The sequence below is a fragment of the Epinephelus lanceolatus genome, chromosome 10 (genome assembly GCF_041903045.1).
Source record: "Epinephelus lanceolatus isolate andai-2023 chromosome 10, ASM4190304v1, whole genome shotgun sequence".
In the NCBI taxonomy this organism is placed as follows: Eukaryota; Metazoa; Chordata; class Actinopteri; order Perciformes; family Serranidae; genus Epinephelus; species Epinephelus lanceolatus.
In genome coordinates this window covers 40,844,457-40,869,694 of record NC_135743.1, presented here as the reverse complement: position 1 = coordinate 40,869,694, position 25,238 = coordinate 40,844,457, and the positions used below count along the sequence as shown (strand labels likewise).

At 39.8% G+C, this 25,238-nt stretch overlaps 1 protein-coding gene across 2 annotated transcripts in view; it reads right to left on the bottom strand.

Moving 5' to 3' along the window:
- The window catches only part of grik2 (glutamate receptor, ionotropic, kainate 2), a 444,385-nt gene that overhangs the window by 90,006 nt on the left and 329,141 nt on the right, over positions 1-25,238 (bottom strand). For both annotated transcript variants that reach the window (XM_033640493.2, XM_033640492.2), the window contains exons 13-14: positions 14,552-14,670; positions 5,837-6,054 (exon numbers count right to left, since the gene is read on the bottom strand). In XM_033640493.2, coding sequence (XP_033496384.1) covers positions 5,837-6,054; positions 14,552-14,670 — 337 coding nt within the window. The remainder of the gene's footprint in view (positions 1-5,836; positions 6,055-14,551; positions 14,671-25,238) is intronic.

Genomic DNA, 25,238 nt, shown 5'->3' with positions numbered 1-25,238 from the left:
AACTTGTAGGATATGATATGAACTCTTGTGCATGCATTTTTTATAGGATATCATACAAACTGTATGACAATATGTTGGGATGAATACAGGCCACCTGAGATAATAATAATAATACATTGGATTTATATAGCACTTTTCAAGATACTCAAAAGGAAAGATATGGAGTAGTAACCAGTCTGCCAAAAAATATTTTGATTTTATTTTCTCTTTTTGCATCACAATTAAACTTGTGAACTTGTGACATTCTGTGTTGAAAAGAAAGCTTTTTCTTTTTGCTATGATTATTCAGTAGCATAGTCATTCAGTACCTTAGTCATTTTATTGAAGGTATGACAACATTTGGAGCATATATTTGCCATTTTGAAATATTAAACATATTTTTTCAAAAATTGACATTTGTGGATACAAGCAATTAAAAAAAAACTGTAATCAACATAGCTCATTATGCACAAATGATTTGAACTAACAGTGTCTGACCTGAGGCTGTAAATTATGGCTGCAGAGGGACCTCAGCATAGGTAGGATGATGAACAAGCACATATGCTGCTTCTTACACCAACTGTTGTTTTCATTAATTTGTGTGGTGAAATGATAAAGAGACTGTGCAACTATCACCACACAGCAGTTTTCTAATGAATTGGTGTGAGTATGTTTCAGTGTGAAGACCAAACACACACAAACATATTAATCACAGCCGTGTCCCTGTGTGTGAACAGTACCTGCGAATGCATGTGTGCGCATTGCACAGATGGATGAAAAGGAGGTGTGAAAAAAAATCAAGATCTTAAAGCTGTCTCAGTGCCATCGACGGATTGCACGAGAAGAAAAAATACAAACAGTTCAATGAGAAATCAAACTCGGAGCAAAGGGATCTAATGCAGGCAAGTTTTCAAACGAGGCTGGATTTAACACAGCATCCTTAATGTGCAGCAGGTATTCTATATGATCCTACACTGAGGGGATTACCCAGCAGAGCCTCAGTCAGGGCAGGACTGTCACTGCTATTTCACTGGTAAAAAGGTAGAGCGGTATTTGTTCATGGTGCCATGATGGCTCAGTGGTTAGCACTATTGCCTCATGGCAAGATGGACCTGGGTTTGAACACGATCACTCTGTATGAAGTTTGCAGTCCAAACTCATGCAAGTTCGTTGAAGTGGAAATGAGCCTAAGGTGTGAATATGCCAGGCCCTGTCTACACCTAAACAGATATTTTTAAAACTGATATTTTTCCACTCTATTAAAAAACAAATTCTGTCAACACGACCTTCATTTTACAAGATATCTCTGAATCCAAACACAGCAACAATTGCAAGTTGAGGAGATGACATCATTGTTTCCCAAAAGATCCAATTCACTTATCCACAAGGATCCAAAGTAATAGGAGTTTTAAAAAAATCTCACCCCGTTCTAATTCCAGGGTGTTAAACACTGTCACTTTGTTGTTTCTTCCAGAAAAATGCAGTTCATGTCCCGTGTGAAACCAAAAGTCTATGTTGTTTTAATGCAATGTTACACAATTTACGTATGGTTATCACACACTGTTGTATTTACATTATGTTATGTAATAGACATATTTATTTTAACCCAAAACATGATTTTTTCTCTTAACCTAACCAAGTAGTTTTGTTGCCTAACTGTGACTTTCAAAACATTAACCACATATTTCAATGTGTTTCACCTGCAAGTCTCATATACCCTTTTTTCACCAAAATTAGCACATGTACGTGGGTTTTTTAAATACAGGAAATCTCACTAAAAATAGGAAATAGACTCCTTTCCCATTGCTAGTAGATCAGGGCTGTGTACACAGCTCTGCAGCAAACAAATAAGCCTTTGTGTGCTTGTGTTTTCTTTTGTTTTTTGTTGTTTTTTGTGCTACGTACAGCCGAAAAACTGGTTAGTTGTTTCTTCTGTGAGTTTTTATACTCACAGAAGAATGCAGCATGAAGGCCTGCGAAAACTTAACACTGGTTAGTTCTTCTAATATATATATATCTCTCACTTATTCAGTCTCTCTCTTGATATTGGTGCAGACTAATCGGACTAATTGGATTGACGTTTGCGTGCTGACTGGGTGGAGATAGACGGTATTTTTGGGTGGCGCATCAAAGGGGCTAAAGTTAGCATGTTTAACTGGGTGTTGTGTTTCCATCAATGCTGATTGAAGCTGGACCCAATAAATACCCATGACCACTGCAGAGTCATTTGACCTGGGTGTAAATGTTGATTGTAACCCCTTCCATTACATTAAAAGGCCAGATGTTAGCAAGTTTTAATGTTTTTTTTTGTGCAGTGGAAAAGGACCTATAGAGTGTGCCACGTCAAAACCCGGAAGATTAGTATCGCACTGGTTCCCGGAAGAGAAAGTGAATGTGATTTTTGCATTGCGTTTTGGATTATGTCAGAAAATAAGCTCTGTGGCTAACACAAGTTTATGATACTTACATGTTTTGTTCAGCGAGATAATCTTCACATATGAACACCTTTCATACCGCATTTGAAGCTTAAATGCGATCGCCAGAAGTAAAAAGCTAACGTTAGGCTTTAACGGACTACATGACTACTCCACGGTCGCATGACTCTTGACGTCACCACCACTAAGCTTTCAGCTGATTTCGGCCGCTTTATTTTAAAAACACTGTATAATGGGGAAATCGGACTGTTTAAGCTAAATAAGAAGCTGTAATGGCGGACTGCCAGCACTCTCGCCTGTTCGGGGGTGATGACGTTTAATGTCCCTGACAGGGTTTGTAGTCGTATTGAGCATCTTGTTAGCAACCGCCTTTTTTACGACACGTAAAAGCTTCAAAATTCACAAGTAGGGTATTTACTGACGTGTTTTATGTCGTAGAACAAAACCTGAAACTCGCTGAAGCTTTTGTTAACCAGACCTTATTTGAGGCATTTTACCAAAATCCCATTCAAAAAACATATTGACTTTTAGACGAGAGAACCGGAAGTGCTAAAAGCGCTAACGGAGTTCCGGGTTTACTGGCACGCTCTATAGAGACATTAAAGGGGGCCCTGTGGGTCACAATGGGACACTGAGGGGCATGAAAATTCTGTGGTTTTTGCACTTTAGAAGCCGTTTTCCATATATTCTTAGTTTTAGTGACCTAAAACTCCCTTTGCATGTGAACAATGGGCTAAAACATTGAGAAAAGTTTTTTTTTTTTTCCAAAAAAATATCTGTATATGTGTAGACAGGGCCTCAGTCTATCTGTGTCAGTCTAGTGATAGATTGATGACTGATCGAGACCTGGGTGTGTACTTCTCATGACCCTGAGTATACACTGACTTATTAGGCTAACAAAACTACAAAATTTCCTCAGAGGCAAAGCTGGAACTCTAACTGGCTTCCAGTTCAAATTACAGTACAAATTTGCACCAATGAAGTATAATAGCAACTCAATTAGGTTCTACCTTATTACATGATTTTGAGACTCTGTCTTGTCAAGTGGCCCTGTGTCAAAATCTATATTGAACACCTTTATTGCATATTGTGCTCACAGGGAACATATTCCAAAGAAAAGCTGTGTGTAATCAAATTACCACAAACTCATCGACACACACAGTGGAGTGTGTCAGTATTATTCCAGCATAGGAGAACTGTTTTTCTGATGTGATGATTGTACTGGATGTAATGTCAAGAAATTACCTATGTTATTACAAGTTAAAATATATTGCCTGTCTCTGAACTTTTGTACTGAATGAATATCTGCAGAAAATGTTATGGTAATCCTTCAAACATTTGTCCAGACATTTCACTCTGAAGAGGTAAGTCTCCATGGCCTTCATTAGGGTCATAGATATTTCACTCTGGAAGAAAGTGGTGAACCAACTGAATTACTGGAAAATATTTCCACCCATAAAGCAATGCTGCCTGTGGCTTAAAATGAGACCACTGATGATGAGTTTACTATTACCTACTGAAATTAATATAGGTGCTGCATGAGTCACAGCATTTACCATGACCTATGACAGCCACCTTGCCTTTTATTTAAGGCTAACTCTTATAAAAACTACATTCTGTGGTTCTAAAAAGAACTATGTCACATTTGAGAAAGAGAACGTCCTCACTCCTTTTGTGGTCATGTAAACTAAATCTGCCACGACAAGTGAAATGAGCATAACGGCATAAACCCACTCAAACCTTAACCATATAGGGGACAGGTAATTTTGCACCAGCCATATGCATTTTGTAAGTACTGACAAATGACCTGTTAAAGGTCCAGTGTGTAAAATCTAAGGTTGTTGGGATCGCAAATTGCAACCAGCTGAAACTTTTTCTGATTAACCTTCAGTGTTTATTTTTCAGGAGTTTTTACAGTGAGCCGAGTTATCAGCAGAGGTATTTTCCTCCAAACAAATGGACCAGGTGATTAAAGTAACACTGTTTGGCATGTTCCAGACCAGACCACTAGACAAGCACCTGCAAATGTGTGATCGCCTATTTTCTCTGATAACTTAATGTGTGCTAAATTTATTTCTGATCCAGACGTTCAGGAGGTTTTTACCATAAATTGAATTATCCCCAGAGGTCTCTTCTTCTCCAAAACAAACAGACCAGGTGATTAAAACCAGCATAAACACTGAATGCAGCAGTTTCATGAAATAAATCAGTGCTTTTTCAACCTATCTGAAGCAAGTCTTTGGTTTGTCCATTCTGGGCTACTGTAGAGACATGGTTGTGCAACATGGCAATCTCCACGGATAAGGACCTGTTCCCCATGTAGATATAAATGGCTCATTCAAAGGTAACGGAAACACAACAATTCTTAGTTTCAGGTGATTTCACACTAAAGAAACATACTTACATTCAGTTGTGGCGATCCTGTATATTTTATAAATATATTTTTTTATAAGACAGTGGTTTTCAGCTGATGGCTTGCTCACCTCCAGACACACCCACCGGTGCTATCGGCCAGTGGGATGGCTCGATCAGCTGAGTCCAGGTAGACCGCCCCCTACGTTATGCCGCTCCTGGCAGTATGGCGAGAGACGCCAGCGAGTGAGAAATGAGCCAGAAGTCCTCTGCATATTCGGCCTACCACGGCATTTTACAATAATGGAATATCATCCATCCGGCCACCGGCCTCACCTCAGATTCCCTGCCACGGATATCAAGGGATCCTACAGAGCCTCCACGCCCCAAAACAATGCCGGAGCATTACGGCATTCACCCACAGTCCTGTGAGTTGGCAAAAGCCAAGGGTTACTTTCCGTTTCATTATTCCTTATTTGGAACCTTCAGGCCAGGCTGATTTGTTGTTTTGAAACTGAACAGAGTCAGAGCAGTGGTTTTTCTTTACTTCCTTGTTTACAAGAAAACCTGGGGTGGAGTTTTCTTTTGTTTAGCGAACTGTGTGGATTGAACTGAATTGAACTGTGATATGTTATTTGGAAATCCCGGAGTGGAGTTTGTTTGAACTGGATTGAACTGACTGAACGGAACAGGACATTTCTAATATATACTTCATTGAAACGGATTACAGTTGTATTTGTGAAAATTGAGTATAATTCTTTTGTTCTACAGAAACCAGGTAAAATCAATTTAATTTTGGTGTTAAGGGACATGTTTTATGGGTTTTATGCTTCCTTTATGGAGTTTGACTGAGTAAAAGAAAAATATTTGTTTCATGTGTCAAACCGCTCCACAGTTTCTGCCAGTATATCCTCCTAAATCCTACAAACTGGACCTTAAAGTTTGGAGAACATGTTGCTGACAAAATTACTCAGGTGAATTTGAGTAACTTTAAATTGAGGTTTGGTACAGAGCAGTGAACAAAACACAACAATAGAAAAGACTGTAGTTGGTTTTAAGTTGTAACTAACCTTGAAGAAGGTCATGGTGGCGCCGTCCTCTACGACCCCATACTCTATCTTCGTCTGCTTGGCTAGATCGTCAGCAGAGTCAATGGGCGACTCCATCCTCTCCACAGTGAGAAAGGCGGCCAGGTTCGCCGTGTAGGAGGAGATGATGATGAGCGTGAAAAACCACCAGATTCCTCCTACAATTCTGGTGGAGAGGGCTTTCGGCATGAGCTCAGATCCTGAACGAGAGGAGCAGAGGAGGGTGGTGAGGCCTGGTACAGCACTAGGCTGGGGAGGGGGCAGCACCCAGGCCAGGCCGGGCCGGGCCAGGCTAGGCCTCTGCTTCGGCTGCCTGAATTACACACTCTGACACATATACACAACTTGGGCAGAGTGGGCAGCCTCATGGTTGGAACTGGTAATTGGTATTTAGTCTTACGCTCACTTCCTGTTTGCTCTGGATTCTCTGTCTATCTTAACTGTACTGACTGCTCCACAACCAAAATTTCTGAGATCATTTTCCACCAGAAGAAAAAAAAAATCTTTTTTTATAACATGCACAGGAAAATGTATGTTCTTGCAAAATAGGTACCTCTGAAAACTTGACAAAGGCTGTGTTCAAAATCACATGCTAACATACTATTCATGCTGAGTATGATGTAGATTTTTGTATGTCGTGCTTTCACATGCATAGTGTTTTTGTGTAAGAGTATGAGACATGAGCCTAACTGACATACTCAGCTGCCCAAAAATGCATTTGCATCTCTCTGTAACTATTTAGATTCCAAGTATGTGGTCAGTGGATCCAAATAACGCCTGATTGGAAATTTGCTGCAGCATTTTTTGGAAATGTGAGTCGCTGGCCAGGTCAGTCATTGGATCAAGTTATGTGATGCTGTCACATGACTGTCTTGCTTGGGCAGACTTCAGTGTGAACAGTCTGTTCATAATGGCATACCAATCTATTTACTACGCAGTGAACATTATGTTAGTATGTGATTCTGAACACAGTCATAGTGACTCATTAGGGGGCTCAAATTTGCATTTCCTAGGATAGCAAAGAAATGGCCCATTTCACTCTGCCTTACTCTGCCTCTGATTGACTGACCCAGACATGCTTACTTACCTAACCCCAACAAATCCCACTCCTCTTGCCAAAACCTAGCCAATTCAACCAAAGAAGGAAACAAGTACCAGCCAATCATAAAGAGAGTAGGGTGGGTCATTCCTTCACTACACCAGGATTCACAAATTTGCCTGGGATGCTAGCTACTGAAAATGATAAGCTATCCACTACATGCTATTTAGTCGGAAACAACCTATTATTTTAACATCTTTCCCGTTTTTTTGACAGACATTTAACGCAGTTTGTTGGAGACCAACTATTTGTACCATTTGGGACTTCTGTCTTGTAGCTTTTTGCAAACATATTTTGTGAAGCAATGGTTTGTCCTGGTCACATGTTCTTTGTCATTTTTGATGGTTTCTAAGCTTTAAGGGGCAGGCCTTATGTAAGCTGGCCTGAGGTCAGACACAAGGGGAGATGGTTATGTATGTTTGATGTCTGGACCACACTGCCTGCCCCTTCCTGTGGTGTTCACACAGACAGCATTGCTCTGCCTGCCAGCCCTGTCTTTTTACGTAGTGTTTGCCTCATATAATAGCCACGGTTAAAGACTTGTGTTAACAAATGAAGGGATCCTGTCTCCAGAAATGCTAGAGGGTTTTGATTTTACATGAAAACAGTGCGTGTTAAGTTGAAAAAAAATATTTGTATTTTTGTTTCTTGTCTCTTGACATTTTCTTCAGACACAGACACTGAAACAGTAGTGAAAGGCGTAATGTTGCTGGTATGATGTCAGAATGACAACAGATCTTTTTCACTATTTTTGCTAGGATCATCGGAAAAAATAGCTCAGACTCTGAATCTCTACCAGGCACAGCAGAGCTTCGCTGCTCACGTGGACTGTATGGTCCTCTAACTTGTTAACATTGGTGCCAGAATGAAATGCAAGAGGTTCCGTGCTGCTCACACTACTGGTGTGGCCCAGGAGTGGAAGTGGAGTACTGCAGATGAATGCAAAGAGCAACGTTTTGTTGAGAGCTTGATGGACGATGAAGGTTAACCCCCATCCCTGAAGTATTTTGGTTCAGTTTCTGTCTGTGTCTATTTGTTAACCTAAATCAGCTGGAAAGACCTCGAGGTCTGTGCTTAGTGTTTTAAATATTAAGGTTTTAGCACAAATGCACGTGTTTGGGAAGTAGTGAGTATACAACTGGATAAATGAGATTTGGATTATGCTGCACTAGTTGTATAAGAGATGGTAAACGCATGTTTTAATATCATTTTGTTGGTGCTAAACACAGTCCTCTTTTAGTCCAATATTTTTCTTTTTGAAGTTTGTGGATTCTTTGTTTACTTTAGAAGCATGTGAGGAAATTATTTTCACTGTAACATGGGTGAATAATTGATATTCAAATGATTATTTTGTGAGGGAGGTTTTCCTTTAACACGAGGATTACCAGACCAGCCCAACCACACAGTCGAGTGAGCAACACTGCAGGGAAACTTTGGAAAACTAGTTGACCTCACCAGGACTTGATGTGATGTATGCATACTTTTCCTTTTGATTTATAGGTATTTAGCATATCTGATGGCTTGTCAGTAGCTGGTACATATATAAGGCTTAGCGGTAATTAATCCCCCAGACCAAACAACAAATCATTTTATCAGTGCTATCTATGCTGTGACAGTTTATGATGGTATAACAGGGTTTTATAAACTGTTAAGCTGGTTTGCATTTGGTCAACAGCGCAAAATTGCATGTAGTTGTCAAAGCAAAACTCTACATACCTCTGCAAGTGACTCCACTTGTGGCAATTCATATGAAATGACTTTTGTTGAGAAATGTTGCTCCCGTGAATGCTGGGCTGACCGGCCCTTGCACTTTCTACTTGGAGCTGTTTCACTTAGCACAGCATCAGTTACTCTCACCATTTTTTTTATCTCTCACAATAGAGAGCACTAAATCTCCAGTTAATCTGACTGTTTTTACATTCAGGTTTTATGCAGAATGTATGCAGAGCATGTCGGAGCATATGTGCGTGGGCAGAGTGGGAGTGAGGGAGGGAGGGAGGTTTGTTGTCTGGGTGAAAGAAGGTGGGCCTGGGTTATATCAGGACTATTCTCCTCAAGCGGCTTAAGCAATTGAAAGCTGGGATTTTGCACATTCACTCGGCGGGAAAGCTGATAAAGAGTCAGAGAGATAGGAGGTTAAGAACTCTGCGCTCCACTCCCTTTGTGAGAGACTCACTTTTCATCAAACTTTCTTTCTTTTCTTGCAGTCCCCCGAGTGAGCTGTCTAGTAGAGGAAGCATGCAGAGAAAGACATGACAGCCAACTGCAGCTCCAGCCCACCGCTACTGATACTGCAACAGAGAGGGAACGACAGGCTGGAGGGGGAGCATGCCTCCAAGGGTTCCTCCCCCACTGCTTCACCCAGGAGAACATCAGGTTTGTGGGAGATTATCTCAGCGGCAAATTTACCTGTTAAGTGATAACAACTTATTGTATGCACTATAATGACTTCTCAAAACCTCATCATAATAAGAAACCTGTGGTTGGTTTAATTATTAATAAGACAATCATGTCTTTGCACAAATGTGTTTGCTGTCAGCATGCTCAAAGAATGGAGCGATGGCACTACACCTACTCTTTTATAGCACCATGATGCCACTTTAAACATGGGGTGTTAAATTTCTATTTTTATGCCGTTTTAGTTTAGAGCACACACAGTATGTTGATAATACAGTGTTTTTAAAGTGGCAGAACCAGCAGACCTCTGCATCATCACTAACTGCACACTGTGAAGTTTTGGTGAACACATCTGCAGTGCAACAGTCTCTCTCTGTCACTTGTCTTTAGTAAACTGAATCTGTAGCTGATTTGTTTGTGTGCTTTGTCTGTAGTGCAAAGTCCTACCACTCTGTGTTTTACTGAACATCCAACATGTAGCAGAGAAGCTTTTAGAGAGTTAAAGGAACACTTCATCCATATAAATTACATTTTTTTGTATCATTTACTCACTGTGTGTTACCTTGAATTCATGAAGAAAACTTTGTTTTTCTCACATGCATCCATAGTGAACAGAGAATCCAAAACAGTGAACATTCTTCATGAATTGAAGTTATAGTGTTTACCAACAGCAAAACTATATCAGAACATCTGTTTACAAACTCTCACAAAACTCTACAGTATTATCCAATGCTCACTGATTCAGTGGTATGTTCAGTACTTTCCAAAACATGCATTATCATTAAAACATTACGATTTAAAACACTTCAGCATAGCGTGCATGGGCAAGCTCGTGCGTTTGAACTCGGGCATTCCACTGAGTATTGCTCCTCATACATGTGTAATACTGTTTAGGCAGATGTGCTTGGATTACACTGCAGTTGTGTCAGAGTTTGTAAATGGATGTTTTCATATAGTTTTGCTGTTGAACATCAATTCATCAAGAACGTTTGCTGTTTTTTGGATTTCTCTGTTCACCATGGAAGCACACGAGACAAACATTTTCTTCAGGAATGTGAGGTAACACAGGGTGAGTAATTCATATATAAATAGGCATTTTGTGGGAAAATTATTATTTTTTTAACTAAAAAAAAACAGAAATTCATAGTAGTTGGTCTTAGTATTTGGGTGGCGCAGTGGTGCAGTGGTTATCATTGTCGCCTTATAGCAAGAGGGTTCCTGGTTTGAACCCTGGAGTGGTGAAGCCCGTCTGTGTGGAGTTTTCTCCAGGTAGGTACTCAGTCTTCCTCCCACAACCCAACGACATGCACGCTAGGTTAGTTGGTGACTCTAAATTGGCTGTGTGAATGTGGGTGTGAATGATTGTCTGTCTCTATGTGTTAGCCCTGTGATTGTCTGGCGACCTGTCCAGGGTGTAGCCTCCCTCTTGCCCAGCATCAGCAGGGATAGGGTTGGGATAGATTTTTCCATTTTCAAGGGCCACCAATGAAAAATGTGACATCTGCTTGTGCATGTTATAGACCATTTTATCTTGCCCCTACCAAATTTCGTGGCTCTAGGAGTTAAATCTGGAGGTTTTGAACCCTAAAAATGGCTTTAGGCTTACTATTTTACAGAACTTTTTTTTTTTTTTTTTTTAATTAAATAGCAGGTTTGAACATATGTAAAATGTAAATAAATGCCTCTATCTGATTTCACATGGAATGACTCAGTATCAAACATCACCCAGCATAGGGGAACCGGTCACCCACTTTGCCCATTCATAAAACCACAAGAACAAAAATCAAGGTGGCAGGCATGAACACAAACACATTATTCATCAGTACTGTTAGCAGTGGATTCTGCTTGTTCTGTATTGTACCAAAGGCCGGCTATCAGTGGAACATGTTACCAGCTCCAAGCTTCTTTTCCTGTTTCACCTCAGAAACCACAACAGAAAAGAGGGGCAACCCACTCAGAGAGGCGAGTCGACCCAAACAGAGCCTGGTTGGGGCTGACTGTCATGTACCCAAGGTAACGTCATGACCAAACAGCACATCCCACAGTTTTCTGGGGGGCGGGGCAAGCCGCCAGGCAGGGGAGCCTCTCTACAGTGCAGACCAGCACGGTGCCATGCAGACACTGTGTTCGTTCAGTCTAATTCCACAGCCTTCTAGCCCTCAGCCACATCTTCTCAACTGGTCAATCCTATACATCTACTCTGCCGGCTTTTCTCACAAACAACACTCACCTAAAGTACATCTAGTTGCTAAAATGCATGTCATTTACCTAAATCTTGAACTAATCCTCGTTGATTATAAATCTTTTGGGTGTTTTTTGTTGGGGCAGGGTTACATTCAGCCAGTCATCATATTTTGATCCCAGAGAATTAAAAAAGGAAAATCAATTTTGGGAGTCAAATAAATAAAAATATGTGAAAAAGGTTAGAAACTAATTTTGGGATATTAGTAAGCATGCAGTATAAGTAAGCATGCAGCCAGCCAACAAGGGAGAAGTTATTAGCTACTAAATCCTAAGAAAAGACTGAGATATCTGTAGATTTAAAGGGTCACTTCATCCGAAAAAGATTTTTTTCTCCGTTACCTCTAGTGGTATCTAGTTATGCAGATATTATAAATTTTATTTTGTCCAAGTTCTGAGATATTTGTCTCTGAGATTAACCCATCAATGGTTGAGGTAAGATTATAATCATTTAAATAAGTCCATTCTGTGGCAGCCTGGTCACCAGAAGAAAATGTTGGCATTGTATGTTTCTGCAAACCACAAATACATTACATTTGTAAATTTCATACATATCATATTATCATTTCAAAAGTGACATAGTATATGAGCTGACTCTCTCACTGGGAGGTAGAGGGGATGCAAATGCCTGCCAGCGCAGACCTCCCATCACTGTTTTTCCACTGAGGATAGTGCCATGAAACGCAAATAAATGAATTGCTTTTTTTTGTTGCATGGATCACTGTACATTTATAATGATGACGTGTTCTTTACACCTATTGAATGTTTGTCCATCCTGGAAAAGGGATCGCTCCTCAGTTGCTCTTCCTAAGGTTTCCAACATTCTTTTCCCTGTTAAGGGGATTTTTTGGGTTTTTCTTGCTGTGAAGCCCTCTGAGGCAAATTATGATTTGTGATATTGGGAAGGCTTTATAACTGATTTGAACTGAACTGAATTGAACTGAATTAAATCAAATTGAATTGAACTGAACTGAATTGATATGATGCGGTACAATATTATACGATACGGTATAGTACAATACGATACGATACGATACGATACAGAGGCATTGATGCTTTTTCAGCAGGGATAGTGCCACCAAAAGCAGGTATTTTAAGCCAAAACATGATATCTACCTTACAATAGCCAAGTGTGTGTGCCTAAACCAAACCACACATTAACCACAGCATTGTTGAAAGTTTCAATGTATCCACTACATAATAACAAATAACTATGTATCATATCCATGGTTTGCAGTACAATGCCATTTTTTTCTCTCTCTTCTCTGGTCATGGGTTTTCTGTGGATTTCTGCTGATTTTATTTTATTTTTTTAAATTTATTTTTATATAATCTACAGAAGGAAATAAAAGCCAAATAATTTGAATCTTATATGAAACTGAACATCTAGATTTACCACTTAAATGTACTGAAATATTTTATTTCAAACATCCATGTGATAAAAAGATCTTTCTTTTTTTCTCCATTCACATTGAAAATTCAATTGTAAAAAAACAGATTTCATTGCCCACCACTTGGCTTTTACTGGAGTTTTTAACCACATTCTGTGGATGGAGTTACTCAGTTTACAGCTTGTGACCTGAGGAGTATGGAACTTGGGTCAAGTTATGCATAGAGTATGTTTGCTGAGGAAAAGTGTTATTGTTGCTTTTGTTTGTGTGTGTGTGTGTGTGTAAAACTGCTGTTTTGAAACTAGAAAAAGAAAAACTCACAAATGGTCAAGTATTTGAAGTTTCATTTTTAAATCTTGAATTAATGTTTTTTTTAATAAATCCACACTGATACTTAATTTTTGATAATCTATAATTAATATATATAAATATTTATTAATATAAACATTGATTTCGTAAAAAATACTCAGTCCTGTAAATTTCAACATAGACTATTCATTTTAATTTGAATTTCCCAATAAAATATTTAGTTGATTAGCCTATATGATTTTAATATTTTTTTTCAATATACTATATATATTATTTTGTTTCTATGGAGGCCCTAAAGTCCTGAAAGGTAATATTTTTGTTCCCCTAAGATAATAACTTGTGTGCATAAGACAAAAAATATTACCTTTCAGAAATGTAGGGGCTTCCTATTTTTCACATATTCATTCAGTACTGTGAGCCCCACAAAAAATCATTGATTTAGGGTGGAGGCAGTGACAGATATTCCAAACCTGGACATTTAAAACCAAATCTGCATGGCTCGATACCACTAGAGATGAGTTAGAGATGAGTTTTTTTCATTTCTTGTACTGTGGGTGAACTGCCCCTTTAAAGTAGCTTTGACTATAGCAGCTAGTTATTTGTGTGCTCCATTGCACTGATCAGATGCAAGGACACATACAAACAAATATACCATGCTTTCCAGGCCCTAAAATCATCACCACCTGGTGTACATATGTTGCATTGTCAGTTGCTTTCGAAGAAATGCTAAATTAAAAATGCAACATATCTCCCATTGTGACATGCATTGTTAAGAATATACGCCATATAGTTATTAAAGTGATGACATTCCATTTTCTGTTTAACTTTGTTTTTTCATCTGAAGATGCCAACTAGTTGAGAAGATATGGCATTGGTTTGGCAGAAGGAAACAAAACCAAACAGGCAGGGTAAGCTGCTGAGTTCACATTCTCATTCAGTCTCACCCATCTAATCCATCTCAGGTACTCTGGGTGGGAACACTTACCTGTTCAAATGTCTGTGAAGAGGTGGGGGAAGGGGGAGGGGAGGAGTTAGGGGGCAGTATGGAGAAGGGGAGCATGCAGGCACACTGTCCTCATTCATTAATCACATCATTGGGATCCCACTCAGTCCATCCTACAGGGCTCTACCACTGAAGCATCTAGCATCATGCACAGAGGCCCCCATGCATGGTCATGGGCCTGGTCAAAGAGCAAGGTTGACCCCCAGCAAAAAAGTGGGACATGTGCTAGAAAAAGGGGGGCAGGCAGAGGCGTCTACCTTGCTGCATGAGAGCTCCAACTCCGAACCAGAAACTATTTAGCAGGGTGAAATTGTTTTCCACTACATCCGAGTCAGGGTTGCAAGGGTGAGGGTTATACCACTCGTAGGGACTAAACCTGTGACAGTTAACAGAGAACACACACACACACACACACACACACACACACACACATACATATATAGTTTTACTGCAGTTGCATAAAGACACAAGAGTGAACAATAAAAAAGGTCAAGAGTTGTCATCCTACCTGGGGAGACAGGAGAGAGAAAACAAAGGTTATTGAGTCATGCCCAGAGATGAGACTTCCAAAATCAAGAAGCAATGCTATGCCATCATACATCAGATACTGTTAACTGAATTAGAGTTTATTACATGATTGATTGCAAAATGATGATTTACCAAATAATCTGTAAGTCAAAATAAAGCTTCAAAAATGAGTGCTCATCTGAATCTCTCCTTGTGTGTTTTAAAATTTAAATAAGATACAATACTTGGGGATTGGACTCAGTTTAACACCACTCATATTCCAAAGGTGGCTCCTCATGTGGGAGTGCTCATATCAAAGGCAGTTCCCTCAGTAATTTAATCGATGGGGTCTGAAAATAACTCCATTGTCAGCCGAGAAAAGAACTAATAATCCTTATAATCTTAGAGGGGCATTAATATTCAGCAGATCAAGCGGTTCATTCCCATCATGCCCACGCCGGCCCCGGCGCTCCCCCTCACTCGACACACTCCTCAAGCAGAGAGATTTCTCATTTATTCATATCAAATAAAAGTGACATTACATTAGTAAAGGTTGATTGGTCTACAATTAAGCATTCCGACCTGATTTGGTTTGTGCTGGAAGTGGAGGGGGAGCTGGGGCCCTATCTTGACTCAAGCTGTTTAACCGACACTAGGGTTTGACTAATCAAATTGCAATGCATAATGTAGACTCACTGTGCTGGAAGTCAGAAACGATAACCTCAAGCGGATGTAACATCTGCATGGAGGATAATGCAGATGAAACTGCTATACCACTGCGTTTCAAGGTTTTGATCCATTGTCCTCCGGTTATAATACTCTTGCACTGGGTTGAATACTTTAATACCTGACTCTATATGAAGATGTATGGCTGTATCGATAAAATGACAGCATCATAACTGTACCCTGTCATTGACTAATGGGCTTTGCCATTATAATGTGGTTAGCAGTGGTGTTCCTTCTCACCCCTACAACTCTCGGGAGGATATTGTGTAGTGTAGCTCAAGGACCTCTGAATGTCTCCCTTATTTCTGCTTTAAGAGAATCCTTGGCCTTAAATCAATCCGTCCGCTCACTCAATTTGCCCCAGATTTGCTTGCTTGTCAATTTGTAATGCCAAATTGAGTTCAGCTGAACTGCGACCTTGCCGTGGCATATGCGACTGCGTGACCCAATCCCTTGCGCAGAGGTCTCTGACTGTGTTTCCTCCAATCATGTCGTGAAAAGCCAATTACCGCTCGCCATGAACATGGATGAGCGAAGTTGTCAGTGCAGTGCAAGATGATGGGAGTGGCTGGCTGGACTGCTGCTACTGCTGATGCTTGGGTCAGGGAATGCTAAACTAATGCCTTTTACAGGAGACAACACAGCTTAACCCATCTCTCGCTGTAGCACTGTTGGGCCTGTTTGCTGTCATTTTGATCCAATTACACTGCCCTTACATTATCTCAGATCATCTGTGCTGCAGAAGGAGAAACTTTGAGCAAGGTCAGTGCAGAGATAAGCGCGGACGAAAAGGCGAGGAATTCACCAGCAGCCCAGAAACAATGTGAGGCTTTTATCTTTGTACTGGAGGGCAGGGTCACCCAGCAGAAAGCTCCAGCGATGATACACGTGATAACGCCAATGTCAGGGGAGATGAGTCAGAACGGTTGCTCCGTCACAGGATGATGGACTTCATACATCTACACGAGCGTTTCACCGATGTTATAAATTCCGCTGTGTACAATAAAAGACCAGATTACATTTTTGCTGACTTCTTAAGTTTGAGTTTTTTCCACACTTTTGTTTCCAGCAAGTTTGACTATTGTAATGGTCTTTGAACGAGTCACACTAAAGGAGCTCATTGAGAATGCTGCTGCTACAGAAATACATCCTCAGGTCTCTGTACTGGCTTCCATTGTATCAAAGAATAGAGTTTTAATTAATTCTGCTTGTAAATCAAAGTACATGCCTGTCTGTCTTATGACCCTCCTCTGCCTCCAGTGCAATCATTTCCAGAGTCAAAATTAAACATAGAGGAGCAGCATTTAGTTGCTATGCACAACAGAACTTGAAGAAACCTTCATGTCATTTCAAACAAACCAACTCTGATTACTTAACATCCAAGCTGAAACATTTATGTTACATGTCTCCCTGTCTAGGACTTATTGTTTCTGTAAATCATTTTAATTCATTTTAAAGTGATTCCTTCCCTTTTTAATTTGCATTTTAATGTTTTATGCTACGATTCTTCGCTTCCTTTTCCTGCACTTCCTTTGTGTGTGAAACGTGCTGCACACAATAAACGTATCTTGCCTCCTTTTTCTTTGTTTTGCCTCGTTTTCCACCTCAGGCAGCCAACGGTTTGCATTAATATTAATCAGAAAGGACTTGGATCTTGCTTGAACGAGGAAAACACATTGATTTGAAACCTGCAAAACAGACATGATGCTCATTGTAAAGAATTACCCCTCTTGAGCAGTTTTCATGTCGTTATATGGTGATTTCCATTCCGTAAAGAAAATAATGGAAGTGAATGGCTGCCTGGGAGGTAGACAGAGCACATTCAAAAATATAAAACATGATGGGGTGCCTTGGAAACTGTTCATCAATAATGAAAAGTGCAGGCTAAATAAGTTGTTGGAAATTGGCTTACCACTGGCAACACTCTTTAAGGTTCAACCAACATGTACAAGTCAGCTTTTTGACACTGTATATGGTACTGTGTACAAGTAACATAATGCAGCTTCCTTCCTGACACAGTTTGAAAAACCTGACACCATTTTTTTTTTACATTTATTAAGTTGCACACTAAAGTATGTCTTTAAGAATAACTTATTTCTTTAAAAGGTCCAATGCAATTATAATTGTTAACCTCTTTTCACTCTCTGTAATCTCTTTTAAAAATCCAGTGTGCAGGATTTAGGGGATATATTAGCAGAAATGGAATATAATATAATAAGTACATCTTAAGTGTATAATCAACTAAAAATAAGAATTGTTGGGTTTTTGTGTCCTTAGAACGAGCTGTTTATATCTACATAGGGAGCAGGTCCTCATCCAAAGAGATCGCCATGTTACAGTAGTCAAGAATGGACAAACCAAACACTGATTCTAGATAGGCCATTTGCGTTTTCGCGTTGGCCACTGTAGGTAGAAGCTTCATCGACACAAGAGCATCGGAAAAACACAAATGAACAAGTCAGTTTGTTTTGGAGAGGAAAAGACCTCTGTGGATAGTTCAGCTGCCAGTAAAAACCTTCTGAACATTTGAAATTGAAGGTATAGAAAAAGGGTGAGCACACATTAGCATGTGCTACACTCGTGGCATGCCAAACAGCATCAGAGAAACACTGATTTGTAATGTAGAACTGCTTAATTCAGGGTTTTTACTGGTTTAATCACAGCGTCTGTTTATTTTGGAGAGGAAGAGACCTCTGCAGATATTTGGGATCCTGGTTAAAACCTCCTGAACAATGAACACTGAAGGAATTCTGATGGGGAGATGTTTCAGTTAGTTCGAATCTGCAATCCTAACTGCTAGTTACCACTAAATCTCCCTAAATTGTACACACTGGACCTTAAAATATTTATAATGAAGAGGAAAGAAAACAGCTCAGGTAAGCTGTGAAATATGATCTGAACCCATTATCCAGTTTATTCTGACACCATATGAATGCAACACAAGCCTGTGGATGCATCTGGGACGTCTGCTACTTGCCCCACGACAATAGCCCAGAGAGGACAAACCAAACACTTGCTCCTGAAAGGGCCATTGGTGTTTTCTTGTTTCTGTGTCGGCAACCATACAGATTCGGGAAAACACTGATTTGTAACGTGGAACTGCTTTATTCAGTGTTTTAATCAGTTTAAATCACTGGGTGCATTTGCTTTGAAAAGAAGGAGACCTCTGCAGATAATTTGGCTCATGGTTAAAATCTTCTAAATGTCTGGATCAAAAATAACTTCAGCACACATTGCAGTTATCAGAGAAAGGGTGAGCACACACCAGCATGTGGTGGGCGAGCCACCCTTCACCGACATGCCAAACAGCATCGGAAAAACACTGATTTGTAACATTAAACTGCTTCATTCAGTGTTTTTACCAGTTTAAATCACCTGGTGCATTTGTTTTGAAAAGGAAGAGACCTCTGCGGTTAGTAATCCCCATGTTAAAACCTTCTGAATAATAAACACTTAAGGAGTTTTAATCAGAAGTATTGGCTGGTTGCAATATGCAGTCCTCACCACTAGATGCCACTGAATCCTCCTAAATCTTACACACTGGACCTTTTAAAGGTATATTTTGTATCTTAACAACGTGGCTGATATGTGTAAATGTACTATGTCCCTCCATCTTACTAGCAACCTGCTCATTTGCCAGCAAAGATCTGAAACATGTCATCTGACAGACATTTGTTGGCTATCAGGCTGTATCTCACAGTACAGATTGTGCTTCTTAAATTTTGCATGCTGTCCACCACCACAGTACAAACAGTATAGACGCAGATTGAGATTGAGAGCCACCTCTCTCTTTCAAACTCAGAACAAACTGAGATCGAACAATAACACCAAGCATTACTTATCAAATATGAACCAAGATTCTGTAACTCTATTGCATATTTTTTCCCGAAATGTTTTCAGAAACATATTTTAGCTTACTGTTTAACTGTAATGTGATATTGTTTGTTACCAGCCAGCCACCATGTTGTTGTCAGATGGGCAACTTGCATTATGTCACCCACCAGTGAGAGTGTTTACTGGTCTGGTGCACCGCAGTGCATTTTTAGTAGTTGCAGGTTTTCTACATCTTGAGCAAAAGTGACTGTCACAGACTTTTTCTGTGTTTTCTCTGGTCATGTAGCACCAGGTTCAAAAGTATTTGCATCTTCTGCTGTATAGACAGCCCAGTTTTGTGAAAAGACTATCTTTCCAGTGGTGAAATACTTCTTTAAGACTCAATTTTGAGAAAATATATCCCGAGCATCCCACTTAAGAGTTCTGCGTGGGATTCAGAAGAGATTTTGTCTTTACCACATGATGAGGCTGTGCCTTTAATACGAGCACTATTTAGCCAAAGTCTTTTCATTCAAAGACCGCAGGGCCGACAGATCATGTTTTGATGTGAGAAAAGAAAGACTTTGCATACAGAGAAACCTTCTAATTTTCAGCAAGACAGGCGAGAACTTAGCATCAATATCATGAGTCATACAGTAAGTAAGAAAGACAAGGGAGATTCTGCACCAATGTTCCGATCGATTGATCACTAAGCTTTACCTGTGCTTCTCTCTTATCTTAAGAAAGTTCACTTGATGTGTAGGATGGAGGGAATTTGATTCCCCAAAGTGTAACTAACAGATAATGCACAGGCTTTAGCAGAGGTGTGGTGTACTATAGAGGGCTTTTTTGTTTGTTTTTTTTAGCTGTGTCATCACCTGTGCCAGAAGCAGCAGGAGTGCTACTGATGTCATTAGAGGGAAAATAAAAGCAATAACAAATGGTGACATTAACATCAGTAACTGGAGATATCGGGGCAGGTGGCAGTACAACAGAGTAATCATGTGGTTTAAACTGTGTGCCCATGTGGAATAGGCCTATCCATGGTAAAGAGAAGCCGCTCTGACTCTAGCACTGTGTGCGTCAGCCCTAATGTTCAGTCTCTGTCAGTCTCTCACTCATACAATCAGTCACACAGTACAGCACAAGCACAAGCATACATAGATAAAATGTGTAATGTGTACACACACATATATAAACAGTATATACAGTGGAACTAAACCTTGTAGTATTAGGTACTGCCTGTCAATTTTATGTGCTAGACAGTTTGGTCTCACAAACTTTTGTGAAATGAGTGTGACTTATCAACACAAAAATGATGTTTGTGGACAGAAGGTAAAATACACTTCTCCACCATGAAAGGATTAAGTGGAGGAAATGGGACAAACAAAACTCGTGATGGGTTTAAAGAATAAGCAGAGCCAGTCCCCAAAGAAATTATTTGTTCTATACAAATGCCTAAAAATTACCAACTGTATATTTACATTTAAGAGAGAAGCAACCTGTTATGTTTGTGTCATTATGACTCCACTGTCAATGCAGAGGCAACAGTAATGTGACATTGTTCAGAGCCAAAAAAACTAGCAGGTCAGGTCTGGTGGTTGAATACGTAATTGGTGTATAACCTATACACACTTTGGAAGGCTGCAATCATATGACCAATGTGCTGTCAGGGTCAAGAGGAAGTGAAGAAGGAAGTGGTCCTGAGTGGTCTACACAGAAGGCAGGTTTGGTGGTGGAAGGGTCACAAAACAGGAAATTCTCCCAGTAATTTAGCCAGGAGGCTGGTGTGCAGAACTGTGGGAACTTTGAGTAAACTTTGAGAAATTTTAAGGTAGGTCATCACCATGTTTCTTTTCCTAAATGTAACCTCCATAACTTTACGTTAGTCACATAACTTTACGTTAAAGTGCTAATGTCATTCAAGGGGCACTAATTTATGGGATATCATACAAACTGTTGTGTGCACATTTTCACAGGATATCATATCAAGGTCAAAAGAAACCAAACAAAAGGTTCTTCTTAAAACCATAACATTTACAACTGCCAAATCTGAATTAAGTAGTTATTTTTACCCAAACCATGTTATTTCTTACCCTTAACCCACCTGGGGCGATTGGGACCCCTTAAAACGCATCTTAAGCCTGAGCCCCCTTGGGACCCCAGGTCCATATATTAAGGGTCTCAAAATGACTTCTAAGAGGATGGAGCCATAGGGTCTGGTGTAGCGCCTTCATGTGGCCAAAAGCACACATAGCAGTCTAATTATGGTAAAGCTGGATCCATATTTAACAATGAACAACAATCCAGCTTAAGCCAACAAAGCTTCACATTTTTTTTTCTTTCTGTTATCCATGATCAACATCTTATACTAGCATATTAAGTCCCTAATTTAGCTGATCTAATGGTGATTTTATTAAAGAATCAGTTCACCCCTTGTTGTGTCTAGCCATATCAATTGTTGTTCTGCAGCAGTTTTGAGATATCTGTCTCTCGGTTTTACCTTTTTTTTTTTGTTTGTTTGAAAAGGGACTATTTCTTCTGTAAAAGGAAGTCTCACAACAGTTGACAGCTAGCTCTGTGGATTATCTTGAACAACAGGGACAATCTTTTTGGGTAAGACATGTGCCTGACATTTCTGTGGTGAGCACCATAAACTAAATTTCTTTCCCTTTCTTATATTAGAGTGAAGGTACAAATCTTGGAGACAAATAACCTGAGAAAGTAAAACCAAGACTATCTGTATGGCTATATACCACAGGAGGGAGAAAGTGAGAAGATACTTGACATGCACACTACTATGATGGTACAATCAGACTAACCTAACCTGCCTAAATTATAAACATGTCAAAATGCTGTTGTCACATAATTCGGTCATGGTGGAGGGACGTAATCTTAACATTTCCTGCTCACAATATCTGCCTTTTAGACTTCTCATTTCATGAAATTTTGTGAGACCTTTATGTGCTACACTCTACAGCAAAAACATGCAACTGTAGCCCAGCATGCATTTGTGTATACAGGAGAAAAGAAGGAATAAAGTGAGGGGGGAATTTATACACTTACCCAAACACTTACTTATTATGATATTAAATACAGATAGGTGCATATTCTGAGCCAACTTAGATGACAGTTGCCGCTTTTTATTCTCTTGTGTGATCATATCGCCAGTAACATCGGAAAACACACATGCGTTAACGGTAAAACTGTCGGGCCGCGGCTGCAAGAGAGCCGATGTCTCCCGAAAGTTTTAGAGTTAACATGACCTTTTCTTTCTCTTTTTGCTTCACCATGCTTCAAATGGCGCCACGAGCGAGAGCCACTAGATCAAATGAGCGAGCCTTAAGAAACACGGCCTAGTTTCATCTACTGAAAGGATTTTTCTGAGCAAAGACACTGAAAGGAAAGACAAGTGGTACAAATAATGTGATGCGTCATTTCACGAGCCAAAGCATTCTTGATGTCAGCTCTGTCACAAAACTAAACAGTGGCTTATATGAACACAAAAGCAAATAATGTTATACAGAGCTGCTGTCTGTTATAAATACAACACCAACCATTCTATGCAAGATTTTCTGTCAGGACAATAAGGGTTAGGTCATATTCAGTCAAAGTTATAGCAGAGCAAAGAACTAGAAACTAACAAAAACTTGATAGATGTTTTTATCCAAAGAACCGTTACAATACGGTATAAAATGCATTTTTATCCTGGCTTCCTACAATAAATCAGTACCCATACCAGGCTTACCCTCTGCAGAACAACTGCATCCAGCAGCTGAACACAGCCCTTATATGCTGTCACTTTCCATCACCAACACCATTAGTGCAACTCCAAATGAGTTCTGGAACCTTGTACTCTTTTCCAAATGTTCACAACAAGCATATTTGGAACAATGTATTCAAACTCTGCAGCACTCCCTCCATGAGTTCAGTTTCTTTGAACAAGTGCAATGCCATTTTGAACTTGGGTGGCACCGATTAACTGCAGCGAGAGACCTGAAATTGCAGGTCACAGCCCCATTTATGAGAGAACTTTGGTGCAGAAGTGAGAAAGTAATCCAAGGCAACTACAGAAAAGAGCCTTTAATGTAAGGTTGTATGGGGGGAAAAGACAACAGCTTATTGCACCAGCTATATGTAGATTCTCCCTCAAGTTAGGGTGTGAATTCCACACTAAACAATACTTTGAAACTAGTTAGTTTGATCGTAACACAGTATTGATGTTTGGTTGCAACACGGAGGTAAGGTATCATCTTTGCTACACTGGTCTAAAGTCCACACCAACCAAACTAGTGTCACAGAAAGTTGTGTTTTCACTTCCTGAAGACAATCAGTAAAAAGCACTCTCTAACCCTATATATTTGCTTTCCAATTTAGCACAAATTATATTTATATGTTATTGCCCACTTACTTATATGTGTTATTTTACGCTATATGTTTGCACTTCATTTTGCATGTTTACAAAAGCTAGAAAAGCTAAGACATCCATTGGTACCAACCATGTAATGATAGCTTGTGTCAAAGGGGGCAAAATTAGACTCCAAACTTAGGCTAATTTTGGGCGAGGGAATAACTGGCATGGCTATTTTCAAAGGGTTTCCTTGAACTCTCACCTCAAGATATCTGAATGAAAATGGTTTCTATGGGTACCCATGTGTCTTCTCTGAACTTGAGTGGGGTTGTTCCCAGTAAATGTTTTGGTCTTTTCAATCAATGTTCTCCTTTAAACTAAAGATGAACATTTGTCTTCTTAATGAGGACAACCAGTCTATTTGAAGAACATTGGATTGCCTAACATGTAGAGATACACAACAAACAGGATTGTAACAGAACTCAAAATGTTAGCTGTACCAGTATAATTGGATTCACACTATGCATATCACTATGCTATTCCTTATCCCTGTATTTTGACATAGTTTTCAACTATCTTATATACCACAACAGCATAACCTAATTTCTGAAATTCAGTTATGGCTTTTGGTGTGCCACCCCACCATTATTGGTCACCCAATCTGGCCACCTCCATGAAAAATTTCTGGGGGCACTACTAGTGAGGTTTACGTTGTAAGTTATGACCACATTAAAACTATTTTGGCTGGTGCAAGCCTTAAAATGTTAGTTGCCCATAAACTCCAACCTAAGTTAGAAATTCCGTTCAACTTGGGCTACCTTTGAGCATAGCTGGTGCAACCCAGTGCAGATGTTGACATCCAACAATTCTTTATCCTTTAAAAGCCTAGCATAGCAAAGTCCTCTGGACATATCTATTTGACAATATCTTGATATATTCTCAACTGCTATAAACACCAGAGAAGGTTATGACAAAGAGTACAGATCAGTTTGTCATCCTAAGCAAAGGTTACGAGATCTAGAACAGATTTGACTCTATTCAACTTAAAGTCTCATCCGGTGACGTGACAGTTCAAAACTCTTATAAACCAGCTACTTGTAAACCTGACTTTTGTTTATTTGCCAAGCAAGCAGAAAAAAGTTAGAAACTTTATCTCTGAGTTATGGTTGTGTTTGAAGCAAGGTGAAGGAAACAAGAGAAAAGAAAAGACAGCATGAACTCTGAGACACTGGGGACAGTGAGGGAAAGGTGGGAGAGGGGGCAGCAGTGTTCACACCGAGCTCGACACATCCCACACACATACACACACACTTAACGCACACATATCCATATGAGAGCACAACCTTTCTGCCACAACCTTTCTGTACACTCCACCCTCAAACGGCTGAGGGGCCTTCAACTTCTCTGTCTAAGGTCTGTGTTGGTGTTTGTGTCTGTGTCTCCCATAGTTCTATTTACTGATACCAATGTGAGTAACAGCAGGCCAGGAGTAACCTAGCAGCCATGCCAAGTGCCAATCTGAAACAAGATATTGTACAAACACAAAT